This window comes from Balaenoptera borealis (genome assembly GCF_965194805.1).
Source record: "Balaenoptera borealis genome assembly, chromosome: 8".
NCBI classification, from domain to species: Eukaryota; Metazoa; Chordata; class Mammalia; order Artiodactyla; family Balaenopteridae; genus Balaenoptera; species Balaenoptera borealis.
In genome coordinates, this window is record NC_138865.1 from 112,019,163 (window position 1) to 112,037,804 (window position 18,642).

At 40.0% G+C, this 18,642-nt stretch overlaps 1 protein-coding gene across 5 annotated transcripts in view; it reads right to left on the bottom strand.

Annotated features, from left to right (window-relative positions):
• The window catches only part of NR6A1 (nuclear receptor subfamily 6 group A member 1), a 217,182-nt gene that overhangs the window by 64,660 nt on the left and 133,880 nt on the right, over positions 1–18,642 (bottom strand). The window contains exon 1 of one of the 5 annotated variants that reach the window (XM_082403315.1): positions 1,500–17,575. The exons of the other annotated variants lie outside the window; for them this stretch is intronic. Within the exon in view, the coding sequence (XP_082259441.1) occupies positions 1,500–1,515 (16 nt within the window). The 5' untranslated portion in view covers positions 1,516–17,575. Of the gene's footprint in view, positions 1–1,499; positions 17,576–18,642 lie in introns of those variants that run through there. 5 annotated transcript variants of the gene reach the window in all.

Below are 18,642 nucleotides of genomic sequence, written 5' to 3' on the forward strand. Positions count from 1 at the left end.
GTGGAATACCATTGTAAAGCATTTATACTCCAATAAAGATGTTAAAAAAACAAAACAAAACAAAACAAAAACTGGTGGACTACATATCACTAACAGATTCAAACTAGTTGAAAAAAGTCCAAATCCTCCAGAGCTATCCCCTCCAAACTCACCTAACTATACTGCTCTGGTATCTCTGCTTACCCCTAAACTATTCCAGTGGATCCAGAGCAAATCTTACTTCTTAAACTACTCCCTTCTGGAAAAGCTAGTATAAGCAGATTAGTTTAACAAAGAATTTCTGTGCCTACTGGGAGAAAGAAAGGAAGTTGTTCAAGATAAAAAATATCAGGTTGTGCATGTAATTGATAATTTCTATAAACTTTGTAGTTTCCACCAATTTATAGTAAAAACCAATGAGGTAATTCTGGCATACAAAGTGCTGGGGAAGAACATATAAGGGAGTATTACTATAAAGAAGAATGTTGCTGTGAGAGAGGGTCCCATTTCCCTAGTTTGCGCATCCTCAGAGTAAGAATTGAACTGCAAAGCTGCCTATGGCAGATGTTAGGCATGCTGCAAGGGGCTGGGAAGCTTTCCTAAGAAAGCATTTCATAGATAAATGCCATTCCTAGAAATATACCAACTGCCTCAAAGAATCTGAAACTCTTCTGGCTATAACTGAGCAGTGCCTATGAGAAACCAAACTTTTGGCAAACTCTTGGACTCTATACTTTATAAACACAGCAAACAAATACAGCAAATCTTAAATACTAAGATTCATTTTGTAGCTGTTTCTTTAGCTGCCTATGTCTTTCGAGGCCCCAATAATAAAGTTGTGGGGCACTGGGGTTTCTCACACAAGAGCTTATTCCAAGTATACAAATTCAACACTAACTACTTGCTATTAAAGGAGAGAGAGAGAGAATATTTACCCATTTTAAAAACAATCCACTTAAAAAGAAATTAGCAATGGCTTAGTCTTATACCCCAAACCGTAAAGTATCTAAGTTCCCCCAAAGGGAATGAGGATGCCTTATCAAAGGGCTCATGACCCCAATACTATCTATAATTAACAGTACTAAATAAGGCTTTGGCAGATGGTGAACTGGATTAGGGAATTTAAAATATAAACAAAGTCTGTCAAGAAGTAAACAGAATAATTTTTTAAACTGTAAACTCTACCTAAGGACTGTGATGTAAAATGAAGTTTAAGATTTTTTTTTCAAGTCACTATAAAATTTCAATCCATTTTTTCTTTCCTTTTTTTCTGCTCATTCTCTTAAAAACATCAACCACAATAACCAATTTACGACAGTTCTCCCTTGCTTTTCTCTATTTCAAAACATTTATAGCTAGTTGCTATTTACATGAAAACTTGTTGGCTGAATTCCGCCAAGACACAAAAAAAGGATTGGACTGCCTCCCTCTTCCCTCAAGGCTACTATCTGCTCTAAACCTTCAAAGAAAATTTCTATACCTTAGATTTGAGCCCAGACTGACACAGTCTGCTCCCTTACCTTCCCATGTCTCCATTTCATGCTTCTCGGAGTCTGTTGAGAAGTTCTGTTGCAGCCATGAAGAAACAGAGATTACAAGGCAAGTCCAGCTTGATGACCACCCTTCCGACACTTGGCCAATTTCTCTCTCTTAGCCCGTACTACAACAGTCATCCTCACAGGTCAGTTTACAAGCCAGTCATGTGATTAGAAAGTTCAGGCGCTAAGGTCACAACGTGTATGGAGTTCGTTTATTTCCAAAGGTTATCTAAGTGGAACTGATAGACTTATTTTCTTTAGTTAACAATACTGCCTACCATGACTCTCTGAAAACTGTTATGGGAACATTTAATAGGAAATACTCCTCCAGTCTTTTTTTAAAGCTGAGATCCTAAACTTAAAAGGCAGCATTTTAGAAGGGCTTGGTTTTCATTTAATTTAAAAGAGTTCTAGTATGTAGGATTTTTTCTCTCCTTCTTTTTTTCAAGAGCTATTTTATATTATATTCTTTTATAATCTGGATTAGAAAGTTTACAGTTAAAACCTTTGGCACAAGTTAAAGAAAAAACAAAGACTCCGTGTTATGCATGTGTTGGTGGGGTAGGACTGGGATCCCCTGCTTTTTGTCATTATAATAAACAATGACAAGGCAAATTCTTCTGAGAAAATTAAAATGTGAAGCTGAGTTATTTACAGTGTTCACTTTAACTCTGGCCCTTAATTTTCAGGCTGTGGTTATACACACTAGTTTGAAATAATGTGGAGAAAGGGAACTAGGTCTGCAATATTCTTTTGGAAATCAAAGGTTAGAATTTTCATCCCCTGCCCCCAGCCAAGAGCTTAAATCTTTAAAGCAAGCTTCTTGCTTCATTCCTTTAAAACTCCTAAGATCTTAAGCAATCATCATGCCATGCCTCCTTGATTTGTGAACCATACCAGTGCGCGTCACCCTGGGTGTGTGAGTATGTTCAAACACCGCCACAGAGCTGCAGAGGCTGGCAAATCTGAGCCATATGCTAATGACACATGATGTCAAACATTCAGCTATCCATTCAGATATCAGAACACAATATCAGGGCAAGTTCCACTGAGACGGTGGGATGATCCAAAGAGAGACCAACTGCCAGGGATAAGTGTTTTTTAACTGTGCAAAGTGTTTCATCCTATGAAATCTCCCTTAATCTCTAGGCTAGCCTTGGGAATAATTTAAGGGTCAGGCACATTTTACAGCAGTAGTCCATAAAAAGGAGTGGGAGTGGAATCTGTCACTGGCAGCCATATAACTGGATGGCAAATATTGCTGCCACTGTTACTAGAGGGCTTTCCCAACCAAAAGAGAGAGCATTAAGGCCATCTTACAAAGTATGGCCTAAAGGGAAAGTGACCAATGATTTCCAGGCGGAGAAAAGGCTATAATTTGTCTGCCTAAAAATAAATTTTCTGCCACTGGCGTCACACACTTCACTCCAACACAAACACATCAACCAGCGTTCCCATCCTATTCCCACCCAGACAAGAGATTAATGAAGTGTAGTAAGCCTCTTTGCTTTACTGCACCAACCTTTGGAGGAAAATATAAAATGGGGAGCTATTGGTCAAGGTCCAAGTATCAAGACTGAGGCAGCGCTCTTGATTTTAAAGGGTGGGTCTTAGTAATAATCCTTGATGTACCCATAAACCTGAGAACAACTCTTTAACATAGTTTAAGACCGGTAAGTCTTGTCTTTAGATATAGAGCCATATTTCTTCAGTATCCAAAGTCCCACAAGTTTTTTGAGAGCCCTTTATAGGTTCTACTAGGAGGAAGGGGCAGAGCACATGAACTTGCACCTCAGTGACCATGTGAATGCAAAAGACAAACTCTAAATCTAAACAGGGCTCCCAATAAGATTGTTAAAAACAACCGCAGAGAAGAAAAATCATTTAAAAAAATTAAAAGGATTCATGGAATTTATGAGTGGGAAGGGGAGAAAAAAAGGTAAGAAAGCAGCATTTTCTACTTGCTAATACTAGTTTTGTAATGTAGAAAAAAGTAGATGAACAAAATTCTACATCCAACCAACACCTGCGACATTTGCATACTGAATATCTAATAGAATTCAAAAGTTGAGTCCAAATTATGAATGGCAGAACCTTAGTTTAACCTTGCAAGAAACTGGTTCCACTTTCATTTTAAAGATGGGGAAACTGAGGCCCAAAGAAAGGAAAAAGCAAGAGTCATCAGACCAACTGAGAGAAGAAATCCAAATATCCTAGTCCCTCATCTCCTCCATTATGCCACATATCTTGGACAGGAAACAACAAAGCCTCTTTTTAGATGTTACTATTCAACATCATTTCCATGTTTGTTTATTCAAATGGCAACTTGCAAAGAAGACTGCAGATTTTGAAGCTGAAGGGGGTAATCAAGATATATTATGTTTAGTCCTTCAAAGTAAAACAAAAGATAGCGATTCTAGTGGGTACACAATCACTGGAATCATTTCAGCCTTATTTGCCTTTAAGAAGTTTCAATGATAATCTGATGCGAAGTGAAAGCCATGTGACCACTGATGGAGGTGGACTAGTTAGAAAATCTACCCACTTCAGAAAAACAGAATTATGTGGAAAATATTTAAAATTCCTTTTTAACCTTGCAAACCACAAAAACCAAAAGCCCAAGGTCTCTTGTTCTTATCTGTCAGATCCTTGATGCATACATTCCTTATGGCAACGACAGGAGTTTAATTCAACTAAACAGGAATAATGAAACACAGCCAAATGAAGTCCACACTACCTGGGACTAACAAGCAAAGCTCCTGAGTTCAGAAAAAGAACAGGAGCAACAAAGAACATACTTAGATATGATTTCCAGTTTTGCCATCTATTTCTGGAGTTGGAAAGGGCAGTCCATAGTTCAGGAAAAAACAAAAAATAACTCAGAGCTACAAACTAAAAATATTTTAGAAACTAGGGTTTTTCATCCAATTCTACAAACATTCACTGAGTGTCTCCTATGAGCTAGGCACTATGCTGACTGAAGTGACAGAAGTGAATATTATGTGATCCTCACCTTAGAGGTGCTCACCATCTGCTGACCTCTCTCCAGCCTCATTTCCCCCCACTCCACATTAACCCACTTGTACTGCAAACAACTAAACAGATAAATGACAACATGATGTTATGAGTTAAGGAAACAGATGAAGGAAAATTCATTAGATTGGAGTGGCATGCCACAGAAAGGGAGCTGAACCTTGGTGTTCAACATGTAAACAGGTAGGAAAGGTATTTCAGGACTTGAAGGAATAAGGATCACAAAAGACTTTTTAATGCCTATGATTTAAAGTCAGGAATTAAACCTGTATGCAGAAGAGTAACATGATTGGCAATGGAAAAAAAGACTCCAGGGTGTGATTTAAGAATACCCTTATAGGGACTTCACTGGTGGTCCAGTGGTAAAGAATCTACCTTGCAACGCAGGGGACACTGGTTTGATCAGGGAACTAAAATCCCACATGCCGCGGGGCAACTAAGCCCACACACCACAACTACTGAGCTCGCACGCCTCAACTAGAGAGCCCATGTGCAGCCAACTACAGAGCCCACGCACTCTGGACCCCACGCGCCACAACTACAGAGCCCATACGCCCTGGAGCCTGCGTGCCACAACTAGAGAGAAGCCCGCACGCTGCAACGAAGAGCTCGTGCACCGCAACTAAGACCCGACGCAGCCAAAAATAAATAATAAATAATAAATGAAAAAAAAAAAAAGAATAGCCTTATATATAACAACCAGATGCAAAGTATGTACCTTGCTTGGACTGTGATTTGAACAAATCAACTGTAAAAAGACATTTTTGAGACAATCAAGTAAATTTAAATATGAGTAGGGTATTTAAGACCTGGAAAGAGTGAACCCTCCTTTAAAAAATCTCCATAATTTTCCAGTCAAGATCTTGTACATGGATTTTTAAAGTATCAGATTATAGTATGAATAAATCAGCCCCTTTTGAATGAAGAGAAAAAGAGAAGAAACAGACATACAACGTATAAATATAAACACAGCCAACTATTCTGTCTCCTGAGAAGTCTGAACGAGTTGGGACTTATTCATCCCATATGGCACCCTTACCTGTCTACCTTCTTCACAATTAAGTCCAGAGATGAATGCAAATAAAATACTGCAGCTCTGAATATATCAACAGCTCAAAGTGCTGTTAAGCAACATGTGCAAATGAAGTAGAAAAGATCACAGCAGTAAAAAGGAAGACTTGGGGGCAGGGCAAACAGACAGAGAGCCTTCCTCCTTTGGTGCCCCTAAAAAGGAAGACCACTTGAAACTCAGTAGTTTCTGGATAGACTCTGGCCTAGGCCCTGACTTCTCACTGTTGTTTCATTTGTCTACCCATCTATTTGCCTGACTGAGAGGAAGAAAAAAGATGACACAGGAAGAGGTTTCTGCCTACAAGTAACTCACTGCTGTATAACTGAGGACTCTGGACAAAGGTGTGCAAGATAAAAACTCCCAATAACTGTGGCATGATCTGTGTCTAGTCAATGGCTCTCAGGCACCTAGAGTATAAAGGTCCACAATCCCAATCCCCTTTACAATCCAGCCCCTGCTGATCTCTCCAGCTTCATTTACCACTATTCCCTATAAATACCCATCACTCCTGCCATACTGACTCACCTGTAGTGCAAATATGCTAAGCTATAACATCTACCTGGAATAACTCTTCTCACTACTTCCTTATAGCTTCCACTAGCACTTACTCATCTTCCTGGACTCAATTTAAGTATCACCTCCACTGTGAGGTATTCTAAGACTCCATCCTCCCAGGCATTAAATCAGACAGAGTCAAACCACACCCTTCTTCCATGCTGCCTGGATCCCTAAAATACATCATGATAACACAAACCACCTACTGTTTTTATTTTACAGTTCTGCCTTCCTTATTAGCCTGAATATAACCCCAAAGAATCAAGCTTTGGTAATTTCAGAGCACAGCCTTGGGTTCAGCATATATCATATAGCAGGCATTCATAATATGCTAAAGCAATTAGAAGGCTTTTGGTATATGTGTTGTGTAGGTGACTGGGTGGTATGCATTTTTTTAAAAATTAAACTTAATAGTGGGACTTCCCTGGTGATGCAGTGGTTTAGAATCCGCCTGCCAATGCAGGGGACAATGGTTCGAGCCCTGGTCCGGGAAGATCCCACATGCCACAGAGCAACTAAGCCCGTGCACCACAACTGCTCTCTAGAGCCTGTGAGCCACAACTACTGAGCCCACGTGCCACAACTACTGAAGCCCCCGCGCCTGGAGCCAGTTCTCCGCAACAGAGAAGCCACCGCAATGAGAAGCCCACGCACCGCAACAAAGAGTAGCCCCCGCTTGCTGCCAACTAGAGAAAGCCCGCGCACAGCAACGAAGACCCAATGCAGCCAAAAATAAATAAATAAGTAAATAAATAAATAAATTTATTTAAAAAAATAATAAAAATAAAAAATAATAAACTTAATGGTGCATTCATAGTCTACTTTCATTTTCACATTTTCTAACTCTTCCATCTTACTTCAGAGGAGGGTTTTTTTTTCCCTAGACAAACTCCATTTCAGAGTCCCTATGTGTCAGGCCCTTTGTTATATATATATATTTTTTTTTTCTCATTTGTAAACCTACCTGACACTGAATCTTCCAATAATGAAGACCCAGCACTGGTAATAAAAGATTTCTGGCCAATATGTCCTATTTACTGAGTTCCTGTATTAGTATGGAATCATATGTTGCTCATGATCTTCTGATTAACATATATAATATATACATATATCTGCCACTAGACTCCAAGCTATATGAAGGCAGGGACTGTGCCCCCTATTCTTGTTCACCATTGTATCCCCAGTGCCTGACACAAAGCATGTGCTCAATGAATATTTGTTGACTAGAGGAAGAAAGGAAAGGAGTTGCTTCAGAGAGCAGGAACATGGGGGAGGGAAAGAAAATCCTTTAGGAATACAAATACTCACAAAAAGATTGCCCTAAGCCATTCCTGCAAAGCCAAAACCAGTTCACCCGGCCTCAATTCCAACTACAGTAAATCCTACCCATACACAGAGCTCTCCTCTAATTGAGGGACTGGGTGTAATAAATCGGAAAACCAACAGAACCGGTTGTGAACCGGCCTAGTGGCAAACCTACCTACAACCAATTCTGTCCTTCCTACTCTTCTAGAGATTGAACCTGACTCTCTGAAGATAAGCACAAAGAAAAGAGAAAGCAATAGGGGCTTAATAATCTTACTTTAGGGTACAGCCTGGCTTCAGCTGGCAAAGGGACTGATTTTTATCAACAAGATATAACACACATAATCATATGAGTCAACTACACATAGCAACCGAGCCCTATCCTGGGTCCTGGAGTCATGGATTGCTCCCCTGAGCGTCACATCTTGATATCCAACTGCCTCCTGGGCATCTCCACCAAGATGCATCTATCATAAGCACCTCAGACATGTCCAGACATGTCCGCCCTTTAAAACCTGCTCCTCTTTCTCAGCTGTTTCAGTGAACAGCCTCAACCACCCAAGCCAAAAACCTGGGACTCTCCTTAACTCCTTTCTCCCCTTTAACCCACCTACATTCAAAACCTATCATCATTCCTATCTTTCCTATCTCCTCAAAAGCTGCTGAATCAGCCGCTCTCTAACCATAGATGAGACAATTTGAATATCCTTTTAAAAAATAATTACAATTAACTGAAACACAAATGTTTAAATCCATGAGTTAATAATGACTCTAAAAAATCTGTCACCATTTAAGGATGCTAGGGAACTAACACAGCATATTGGAAATTATTAAATACTAAAAAGGGAAAGAATCAACTATTTACCCTGTCTTTTCTAAATGAAATACAGAACAGGATAATCAACAGCAGTGGAAAATTTTCTCTTTATAGAAACATTCCAGCTAATAAGTGAACAAGAAATACTGGAATTAGAATGTTACTATAATGGCTCCTAGATACTGATCATCAACAGCTACTAACATAACAAAAAGAGAAAACAAGATGGTATATATCTTCTTTTTTTTTAAATGGGCTTTCTCTAGTTGTGGTGAGCGGGGGCTATTCTTTGTTGCGGTGCGCAGGCTTCTCATTGCGGTGGCTTCTCTTGTTGCGGAGCACAGGCTGTAGGCGCGCGGGCTTCAGTAGTTGTGGCACGTGGGCTCAGTAGTTGTGGCTCTAGAGCGGAGGCTCAGTAGTTGTGGCGCACGGGCTTAGTTGCTCAGTGGCATGTGGGATCTTCCCGGACCAGGGCTCAAACCCGTGTCCCCTGCATTGGCAGGTGAATTCTTAACCACTGCACCACCAGGGAAGCCCGGTATATATTTTCTGATGGAAGAACTCAACATCCCCATGAAGAATTCTTGCCCAGAAAGTTGAATCTGAAGGTGATCATGCCTCCAGATCCAACTACTAAAATAAAAGAGCTACAGAGTTCAGAAAAACACATTCATCTACATCAGAAGGATGTAATCGGCAAAATCTGGGCTGTGGTAAATTCAACAAGACAAATCACCCAATCTCTTAAATGAGAAGGAAAAAGAGATGGAGGAGAAATCTACAGATTAAAAAAAAAAAATCTTCTAGAGATACATACTGGAATATTTATGGATGAAATGATACCTGAGATTTGCTTCAAATAACATGGGGGGTGGGGGAGGTAAAGATATGGGTGGGATAGGATTAGCCACTGCATGATGATTATTGTTGAGGCTGTGTACGTGGGTTCAATGTACCACTTTACATATTTCTATATTATTAGATTTTATGCGTACATAAAGTAAAACAAACAAATCTTCCTGAATCCATACATTTATTTTCATCTCCACTATCCTATTCTTGGCCACCATTATCTCTCATCTGGCTTATTTCAAGAGCCTCCTTATAGGGCTCTCTTGTTAGCTCCTATTTTTTTCCACCTTTCTACCTTCCCCCCTCCCAAATCCATTCTCCACTCTGGCTGCTTTCTCAAACTCAAATAAAACCATATACTCCCATTTAAAATTTGTCAATTCTTTCTGAATAAAGCACCCTCCCAAGCTTACAAGAGCCTTCCTGATCAAGCCTCTTGTCAACCTCTCCATTTTCCCTTCTCATATTCCCAGTGCTGTCAACAAACAGTGCTATTTACAGTTTCCCAAATGTGCCTTTGCATGTACTGTTCCTTTGCCTGGCTAGTTTCCATGAATTAGTTAATTCTCAGCTAATTCAGACATTATACCTTCCAAGAAATCTCCAATTCTTACCTGCCCTAAGGGTTCCAATCCTATGAATTTCTACAGTTCCATCTCGTTGGATGCCTGCCTGCCCATGGATCTGTGAGTATTCCAAGAATAGGGACGTGATCTGATTCATCTTTGTATTCCTGGCACCTACCATAGAACCTAGCACAAAATGGGTATAGTAGTCCCTAGCTATCAACAGGGGATTGGTTCCAGGACCTCCATGGATACCAAAATCCACAGATGCTCAAGTCCCTCACATAAAATGGCACAGTATTTGCATATAACCTATGCACATCCTCTTGTATACTTCAGATCATCTCTAGATTACTTATAATACCAAATACAATGTAAATAGTTCCTGGTATGCAGCAAATTCAAGTTTTGTTTTTTGGAACTTTCTGGAATTCTTAAAAAATTTTAATATTTTTGGATCCATGATTGGTTGAATTCACGGATGTGGAATCTGCAAATATAGAGGGCCCACTGTACTTGATTCATGTTTGATGAATCCATAATTCTAAAGAAACAGCTAACTAAAATAAGAGGCAGCCTGAAATTAGATGGTTTTACAGGTATATACTTGTCTCTAAACTCATCAAGTTTTATACATTAAATAGGTACAGTTTTTTTGTATGTCAATCATATCTCAATGAAGTGATTTTTTTTAAATTAATTAATTTATTTATTTATTTTTGGCTGTGTTGGGTCTTCGTTTCTCTGCGAGGGCTTTCTCTAGTTGCGGCAAGCGGGGGCCACTCTTCATCGCGGTGCGCGGGCCTCTCACGTTGCGGAGCACAGGCTCCAGACACGCAGGCTCAGTAGTTGTGGCTCACGGGCCTAGTTGCTCTGCGGCATGTGGGATCTTCCCAGACCAGGGCTTGAACCCATGTCCCCTGCATTAGCAGGCAGATTCTCAACCACTGCGCCACCAGGGAAGCCCCCTGAAGTGATTTTTTAAAAAGACCATTCTCCCTTCTTTAGCCCAGAATTAGAGACAAAGAATTCAGCATTCTGAGCAGGTCAACACTGAGCAATTCCTGTTCTATGCCAAGCTAGAGGTGACTGCATCGAGACAAATGAGTGAAGATTCTGTCCTTGAGGAGCTCAAGCCAGTGGGAAAGAATGATATATATGTCTTAGAAGAGGGGCAAAATATAAGGTGTGCTCAGAAGAGATGTGCTAGTTTTAGCTGGGGTGGGAGCAGCTTATCACTGTGTTCTTGGTGCCTAGTATATATCTGATTATTTGATGAACTGAACTGAAAGTCTGGAAGGGCTTCCTGGAGAGAGTGATAGCTGAGTTGTGCAGCTGTATTGTTCAGCTAATTGTATCACAGAGACTTTTGCTTTTTGATAAGATTTCCAAATAAAGCTAAACAAGGAATTAAAACCAGATGTCAGGTAAAAAAGGAAGAATTTCCATTTGGTGAACTGGATCACTTCTCTCTCCTGCCCCCCTCTCAGAGTCCATCCAGATTCCAAAGAGTCGACCTTCATTTGGAGCAAAAGTAGTGAATTATGCAGAGCCTCCATTGACCTCACCCTGGACTCAGCTGTATGAGGACAAACCAGTACAGAAAGCAGAGAAAGAACCACTCCCAGGCCTGAAGAGATACCAAAGACTTCCAGGAAATGCTTTCCTGGGATTTGCCAAGATCTTCTCTTGGTAATGCTGCTTGGACCAAAACACTAGCATCTCTGCAGGACTTAAATGGCACTCCAGCCAAAGGGAATAGTATCAGGGCTGTGGGTAGAGGCAGTCGTATCTGAACACTATGCATTAGTAAACTCCTCTCTTCTGAGTTACTTAACTGGGTTAGCAGATGGATCAGTTTCAAATCACATCAATGTAAGAATGTGCCTGCCAAGAAATCATATCCTTAGAAATTACCCAATTCCAATGTTAATTCTTGTCCTATAGGGAAAGCGAGCTCCTTCATGTATCCTATCAGTGTTAATGCAAAGAAGTAGTTTAGGTGATTTTTTTTTTTAGCATCTTCCATCACACACTCATTATATAAATTGGTACAACATTTTGAGAGATCATTCGGCATTATGTATCAAAACCAAGCCTATCCTTTAAAATGCACATATCATTTTTTAACCTAGTAATTCCACTTCTAGAAAAGTATCCTACAGATATACTTGTGCAGGAATGAGAAAGTATTCACTGTAGTACTGTATATAACAGCTAAATAAATAACAAAACAAATTTTGCAATCTAATAAAGCTATAAAATATATGTAACTATTATAAAAATGAGGTAAGTCTTTAATGTACTGGCATGTAAAGAAGTCCATAACATGCTGTGAATGAAAAGAGATTGGTTTGATCCCTTTTATGAAAACTTAAGTACATTTAAAAGTACATAAAAGTTGCAAATGGATCTTGCCTCTGGCTAAGATGGAGTAATGGGAACCAGATTTGGCCTCCTGACTAGGGAAGACTGGAACTGGACAAAGTATATAAAATAATGATTTTCATGTATTGATTTTAGGCAGCAAAGGACAGTGATTCCTGGAAACCAGGAAAGCCCTGTGAATATCCCACCTAACTGCCCAGACAGTTTCCAGGAGGGAGCATAGGGAGAGCTCAGGTAGAGCCGAACAAGTCTTCTCGAGCTGAGGATTTGGGGTTGGGAGTCCAGGAGGCTAGGGTGGCTGGAAGTAACAGGGCAGAGGGCTGGAAAAGAGAGCGCCACACGGAGAGAGCATGACTGAGATGTGCAAAGGGTTTCTCCTGAGTCTTCAGTTGAGGATGGATGACTGTACACGTTTGAGGAAACTACCCAAGGCCAGGGAAAGAACCACCCGAAAGGAATAGGGGAAATTATTTTCAGGGCTCACAAGAGCCAGGAATAGTTCTTGTTCTCACCAGCCAGAGTGAAAAATGTTCAAGATAGAGAATATATTTCCTGAAATCCTGATTAGTATTCATATATCTCTGACAACTGGCCTTCAGGTATTCCCCTAAAAGCACTGATTGTTTTCTCAAGTTACCTATTGCCGTATTCAATTCAAGAATCTAAGAGAGGCTGTGATGGTTGGTTTGTGGGATGAGATACGGATTATGAAGTCAAGAGGAGCCAGGGCTTCCTTGGTGGTGCAGTGGTTAAGAATCCGCCTGCCAATGCAGGGGACATGGGTTCAAGCCCTGGTCCGGGAAGATCCCACATGCCGCGGAGCAACTAAGCCCATGAGCCACAACTACTGAGCCTGTGCTCTAGAGCCCACAAACCACAAATACTGAGCCCATGTGCCACAACTACTGAAGCCCACATGCCTAGAGCCCATGCTCCACAACAAGAGAAGCCACCACCATGAGAAGCCCGTGCACCGCAAGGAAGAGTAGCCCCCGCACGCCACAACTAGAGAAAGCCTGCGCACAGCAACGAAGACCCAATGCAGCCAAAAATAAATTAATTAATTTAAAAAAAAAAAAAAAAGAGGAGACAAAGAGATAAATCCAACAGCTGGAGAGAGCAGATCCTAAAAATAAACTTTTTGACAAAATCCACCACTATAAGCAGAATTCCCCTTTGCAAATTAGCACAAAAATGACTGTAAAGATAACAATATCATAATCCCTCTTAAATGAACTGGTCACCACAATGAAATTCTCCTTTTCTTCTTGGATATTTTTCAAGCCTCTACAACTCTGCCCAAAGCCAACCTTCCCATTCACCATGTCTTCTTTGCAAGAGACACCCAAATGCATTAAAGCAATCCTTTTGAGCATATTCCTGGAAAACAACTCTGTACAATCTTACTTGACCTTTTGGTACTAATGAAATAATTATTAATTTAAAGTCTGATATTGCCCTTTTAATGGTGTCTTCTCAGTCTTGGTGAAGTTCACCTTTCACACAAATAAGATACTTGAATTCCATTGAACATCTCTGTTCAGATCAAGTTATTACAAAGTTGGGAAACTTAGATCCTTTATCATATAACATTGAGAATTCTCAGATAAATGCAGTGTAAAAAGAATCTGATAACCTTCCAGGCTAAGACACTGCAGTGCCATTATTTTAATGACCTATTAAAAAGAGAAATTAAACAAAAAGAAAATGGGTAGGGCACTTTTTACAGTAAGCACTTCACTATAAGAGTCACAGTGGTATGAAAATCAACACTCAGGGACTTCCCTGGCGGTCCAGTGGTTAAGACTTCGCCTTCCAATGCAGGTGGTACAAGTTTGATCCTTGATCAGGGAACTAAGATCCCACATGCCTCCCGGCCAAAAAGCAAAACAAAAAACAGAAGCAATATTGTAACAAATCAATAAAGACTTTAAAAAAAATGGCCCACATCAAAAAAAAACAAAACCTTAAAAAAAAAAAAAAAGAAAGAAAATCAACAGTCAGCAGAAGGAAAATGCATGATAGACCTCAGAGAGGCAGTTCGTGACAGGCATATAGTTGGGGTTCTGGAATGGGAGCCAGGTACAGAACTGGAGGTGAAATCCTGGTCTATTAAAGACTCACCCAGCTCCTTTAAAATTCTAAATGTATATATGGAGAATTCTACAAAGGCCTGACACTGGAAACTGTAAAAGGTTATCAGGCAAGCAGCAACACAATATTTATTCCAACTTCAGGAAAGCACTATTTCATTAACTTCTAGTTATCCCAACCTTCCAACTCTCTCTGTCCTCCCACAAAGCACCTAAGAAACATTTGTGAGGCATACTGGTTTTTTTTTGTTTGTTTATTTCAGGAGGATGCAAAACTTTGCACGCAGATGCTGAGCCACAAATCTTTTTTAAAGAAATGAACAACAGAAGAATGATTATACGTTAACAGTCAAATGTTCTTGGAATTTGGATAACTAAAAAGAGTCGTAGCTAGAATAATTGGAGCCAGAAAAATCTCTGCCACTTATTACTTATATAATCTTAATTTCTTCACCCATAAAATGGGGATAATTATACCTGTCCTAACTGAAAAGTGTTCTGAGGAACCAATTAGAACGTGTGTGGAAACATTTTATAAACAGAAGTGTCAAACAGTTATTATTTTTAGTAAAAATAACATGAACTTTTAAAAAAAGATAGTTAAGGACAAATACAATTGGAGCAGAAGGGAGAAGAGAACAGCACCCTGGTCCCAAGTCTATAATCCCAAAATAATCATTACCAAAAGAGCATACTGATTTCGTTTTTATTATCTTTCTGAATTAAAAATTCATTATTTTTCCTTTGGCAGTAAAATGTGTTGACAGCTCATGAAACAGGAATTTCATGAGCTATAAAAGAACTAATCACATATACAAAAGATGAACTGGAAAATCATTAGAATAAAAAATGAGAATAATGTATTTCTTTACTATTGGGGGGAGAGAAAGTCTACATAACATAAAACCCAGACATCATTAAGGAAAAGACGACTGTATTTGCGTTTACATAAATGTCTAACTTCTGAAAGGCAAAGACACCCAAACACACATACACACACATACACACACACAGTATTTATAAACATAAAGAAATCCTACAAATAAGGATTAAGTACAATTTCTTATCCATCAAATTGGCAAGAAATTTAAAATGCTGAGAATATTTCAGTGCTGGAAAAGGCTTGAGAAAATGAGTATGCTTATACAATGTTGATAGTTGATACACAGCTTAAATACAGCTTATAGTATCTATCAACATTTAAACTGTGCACACTTTTTGACCCAAAGATCCCTCTTTTACTACTCTATCTTACGGAAATACTTACGGTTTACAAAGATATACGTATAAGGATGATCACTGGAATATGCTACAATTTTTAAAAGCTGGAAGAAACTCAAATATTCATCAATATAGGAAAAGCCAAGAAATGGGGAAATGATTAAGGAGATAAGAAACCAGACTTTTTAGACCTTACTCAGTCATTTTTCAAGACTCATTCTGGATTTTAGTCAGGCTGTCATTAGCGGGCTACTCCCCCTGTGCTAAACCCACAGCCAAAAATCAAGTGGTTGATCAAAACCTGCTCAACCAGACAGCTGCTTCCAGAGCCCAGGGGCCCTAGGCTCTAGTCCAGGCTTAGACTGAGAAAGGATAATAAACAATCTATCCCATCACATCAGGAATGATGTCTTCCTGAGTTGAGCACAGGGCCTGACAGGGATTGTTTGAGAAACAGGGCTGATCCTGAACTTGCACGACCCTGAGAGTGAATGTTGTCTTAAATTTTGTACTATAGGTATCTCATTTGCCTCATTCTAGTCCTGCTGTTGAAAACTGAGCAATTTACTTGTTAAATGAAAAGGATCAAGATATATGAGTCAATACTTTTTATTCTCATCCAAATGTTATGTAATGAGGTGCTTAGTTTTAGAAAATAGAAGTTGTGGTTTGTCAAAAGGCTCCTTTCCCTCCTTATGGTTCTTTACAAAAAGAAAATCTCAGAAATATCATAACCTGTAGGTTGTCACCATCCTACTGGGCATCATTTGAGGTAGAGACCTATACCAAGGAGGCAAGTCAGTCTCTCATCAAATCATACAAAGTAATGTCTACACTCTATGTGGCCTCCTATATTATAAAAGAGACTACAGGTGAAAAGCCTGCCTAGGAAGTTCCTGTCACAACGGGGGTACCTGTATTAGTCAGTTGCTACTTAAGGCACCACCTTATTGTCCTAGGAAATCAGGTCTGAGGGAGGACCACGCATCATAGAAATGTTTGTAGCAGGCCACTCAAATGTCAAGTATTTGTTTCAGGAGAAAATACAGATATACAGCAATACTAAAGAAACATTGGGCATACTATTTTACTAACAGTATTAATGAAATATCAAAGGAGATCATCCTAGCTTTGACAACTAGTCTTGAGGATTCCAAATTAGCCATTATCCTACATAAGAAATATAATATTTCCCATGGCTGCAATTGGTATATTCTGCTTGCTTTTTGTTTTGTGATAAATATTTTCATTCTTCTATGTTGTCTTTACACAGCCAATTTTAGCACCTGTAAGTACAATCCCGAGTGCTGGACACCTAGGTTTCATTCTTTTGCCACAATAGATATTACAATGAAAGTCTCTGTACTTTTCTACTGATTGATGAATTATTCTCACAGCAGAAAGTCTTAGGATTGTTTCATGAAACTGGAGACTAGAGAGCTTTATGACTCTGGCTCTATATAGCCTTGTCAGTTCCTCTAGTGATCAAACCCATCTAAACTGCTGTGGGTATCCTACAGTCCATCAGCAGAGGGCAGCATCCCCCAGACTAACAGGGCCTAGGGATGAAGACACGAAGCATGGAGAGTGGAGAGGAAAGGGATAGAAGACAAAGGCAAAATCTACAGGAAAATTCTAACCAGGGTTCCCGATATCTGAGAGATGTGGTAAGCTCTGGCTCCTGCAAGACAACTGGGGATCATCCACAACTAGCAACATCCAACACTCTTGTGTCCTTGATTCCTTTACTGGCACCAGGATGGAAAAGTTACCTCCCCTTAAACAGGTGTATACAGTGCTATATACTGGCCACAGAGACCATGACAACTTGGATCCTGCCAGCAACAGAAATGACTAGAGCCTTACCTCTGGAGAGACTACAAAAGGATAGCATTAGGCTGTTGGTCTCACTCTGGCAGTTTTCATTGAAGGAAAGAATGGAAATGGTAAGCACACGTATCTATCCCAGATGTCCAAGTTCTCATCTCCCTTCTTCTTGGCTTCACTTTAAAGTGAGTTGGGGGTAAAGATGCAGACCTACTAGAGAATGGATTTGAGGACATGGGGAGGGGGAAAGGTAAGCTGGGACAAAGTGAGAGAGTGGCATGGATATATATACACTACCAAATGTAAAACCAATAGCTAGTGGGAAGCAGCCGCATAGCACAGGGAGATCAGCTTGGTGCTTTGTGACCACCTAGAGGGGTGGTATAGGGAGGGTGGGAGGGAGGGAGATGCAAGAGGGAAGAGATATGGGGATATATGTATAGCTGATTCACTTTGTTGTAAAGCAGAAACTAACACACCATTGTAAAGCAATTATACTCCAATAAAGATGTTAAAAAAAATAAATAAAGTGAGTGGGGGCAAGAGGATAGTGTAGGCAGCAATGAGGTGAAAGGTAACCAGCAGGCCAGAGCAGTTAGGGAACAGGCCTAAGAAAATGGAAATGGCTGTGGCTGAAATGTCTTAGTGTTCATTTTAAATCATCAACCAAGTAAGTCAACCTAAATTAATCTGAATTACAGTTTGGGCTACTCCAATATTGCAGCTCTTGAGAGCCTAGATAGATGCCAAATCCTTACCTATCAAAAGGCTGGAAACTACTTAAATTTACCAGGTATTCACCACTGCCCTTCACTGATATGTTAACTCCTCTCTAGAATGTTTATATGATTGATAACATATAACCACATTACAGAGATAATAATGCAACATTGATGAGGCTGGAAAAACAGGCTCTCATATGCTGATTGCAAGGGTGAGGGAGTTGGAGGGGGTTATTTACCGCCTTCTGTGTGTGGGGGGTGGTATTTAACAGCACCAAAATTTCCACTTTCGTTTGGAAATTTCACTTCTAGGACTTAAGGCCACAAAAGTAACACAACTAAGCAAAGTATTACACAAGGATATTTGCTGCAGCCCTATTCATAATAGAGAAGGAAAAAAAAAACAGCAACCAAATGTCTACTAATAAAAGATGAATTAAACAAATTCTGGTGCTTCCCTTGTGGCGCAGTGGATAAGACTCTGCACTCCCAATGCAGGGGGCCCAGGTTCGATCCCTGGTCAGGGAACTAGATCCCACGTGCATGCTGCAACTAAGAGTTCGCATGCCACAACTAAGGAGCCTGCCTGCTGCAATTAAGGAGCCCACATGCCGCAACTAAGGAGCTGGTGAGCCACAACTAAGGAGCCTGCTTGCGCAACTAAGACCCGGTAG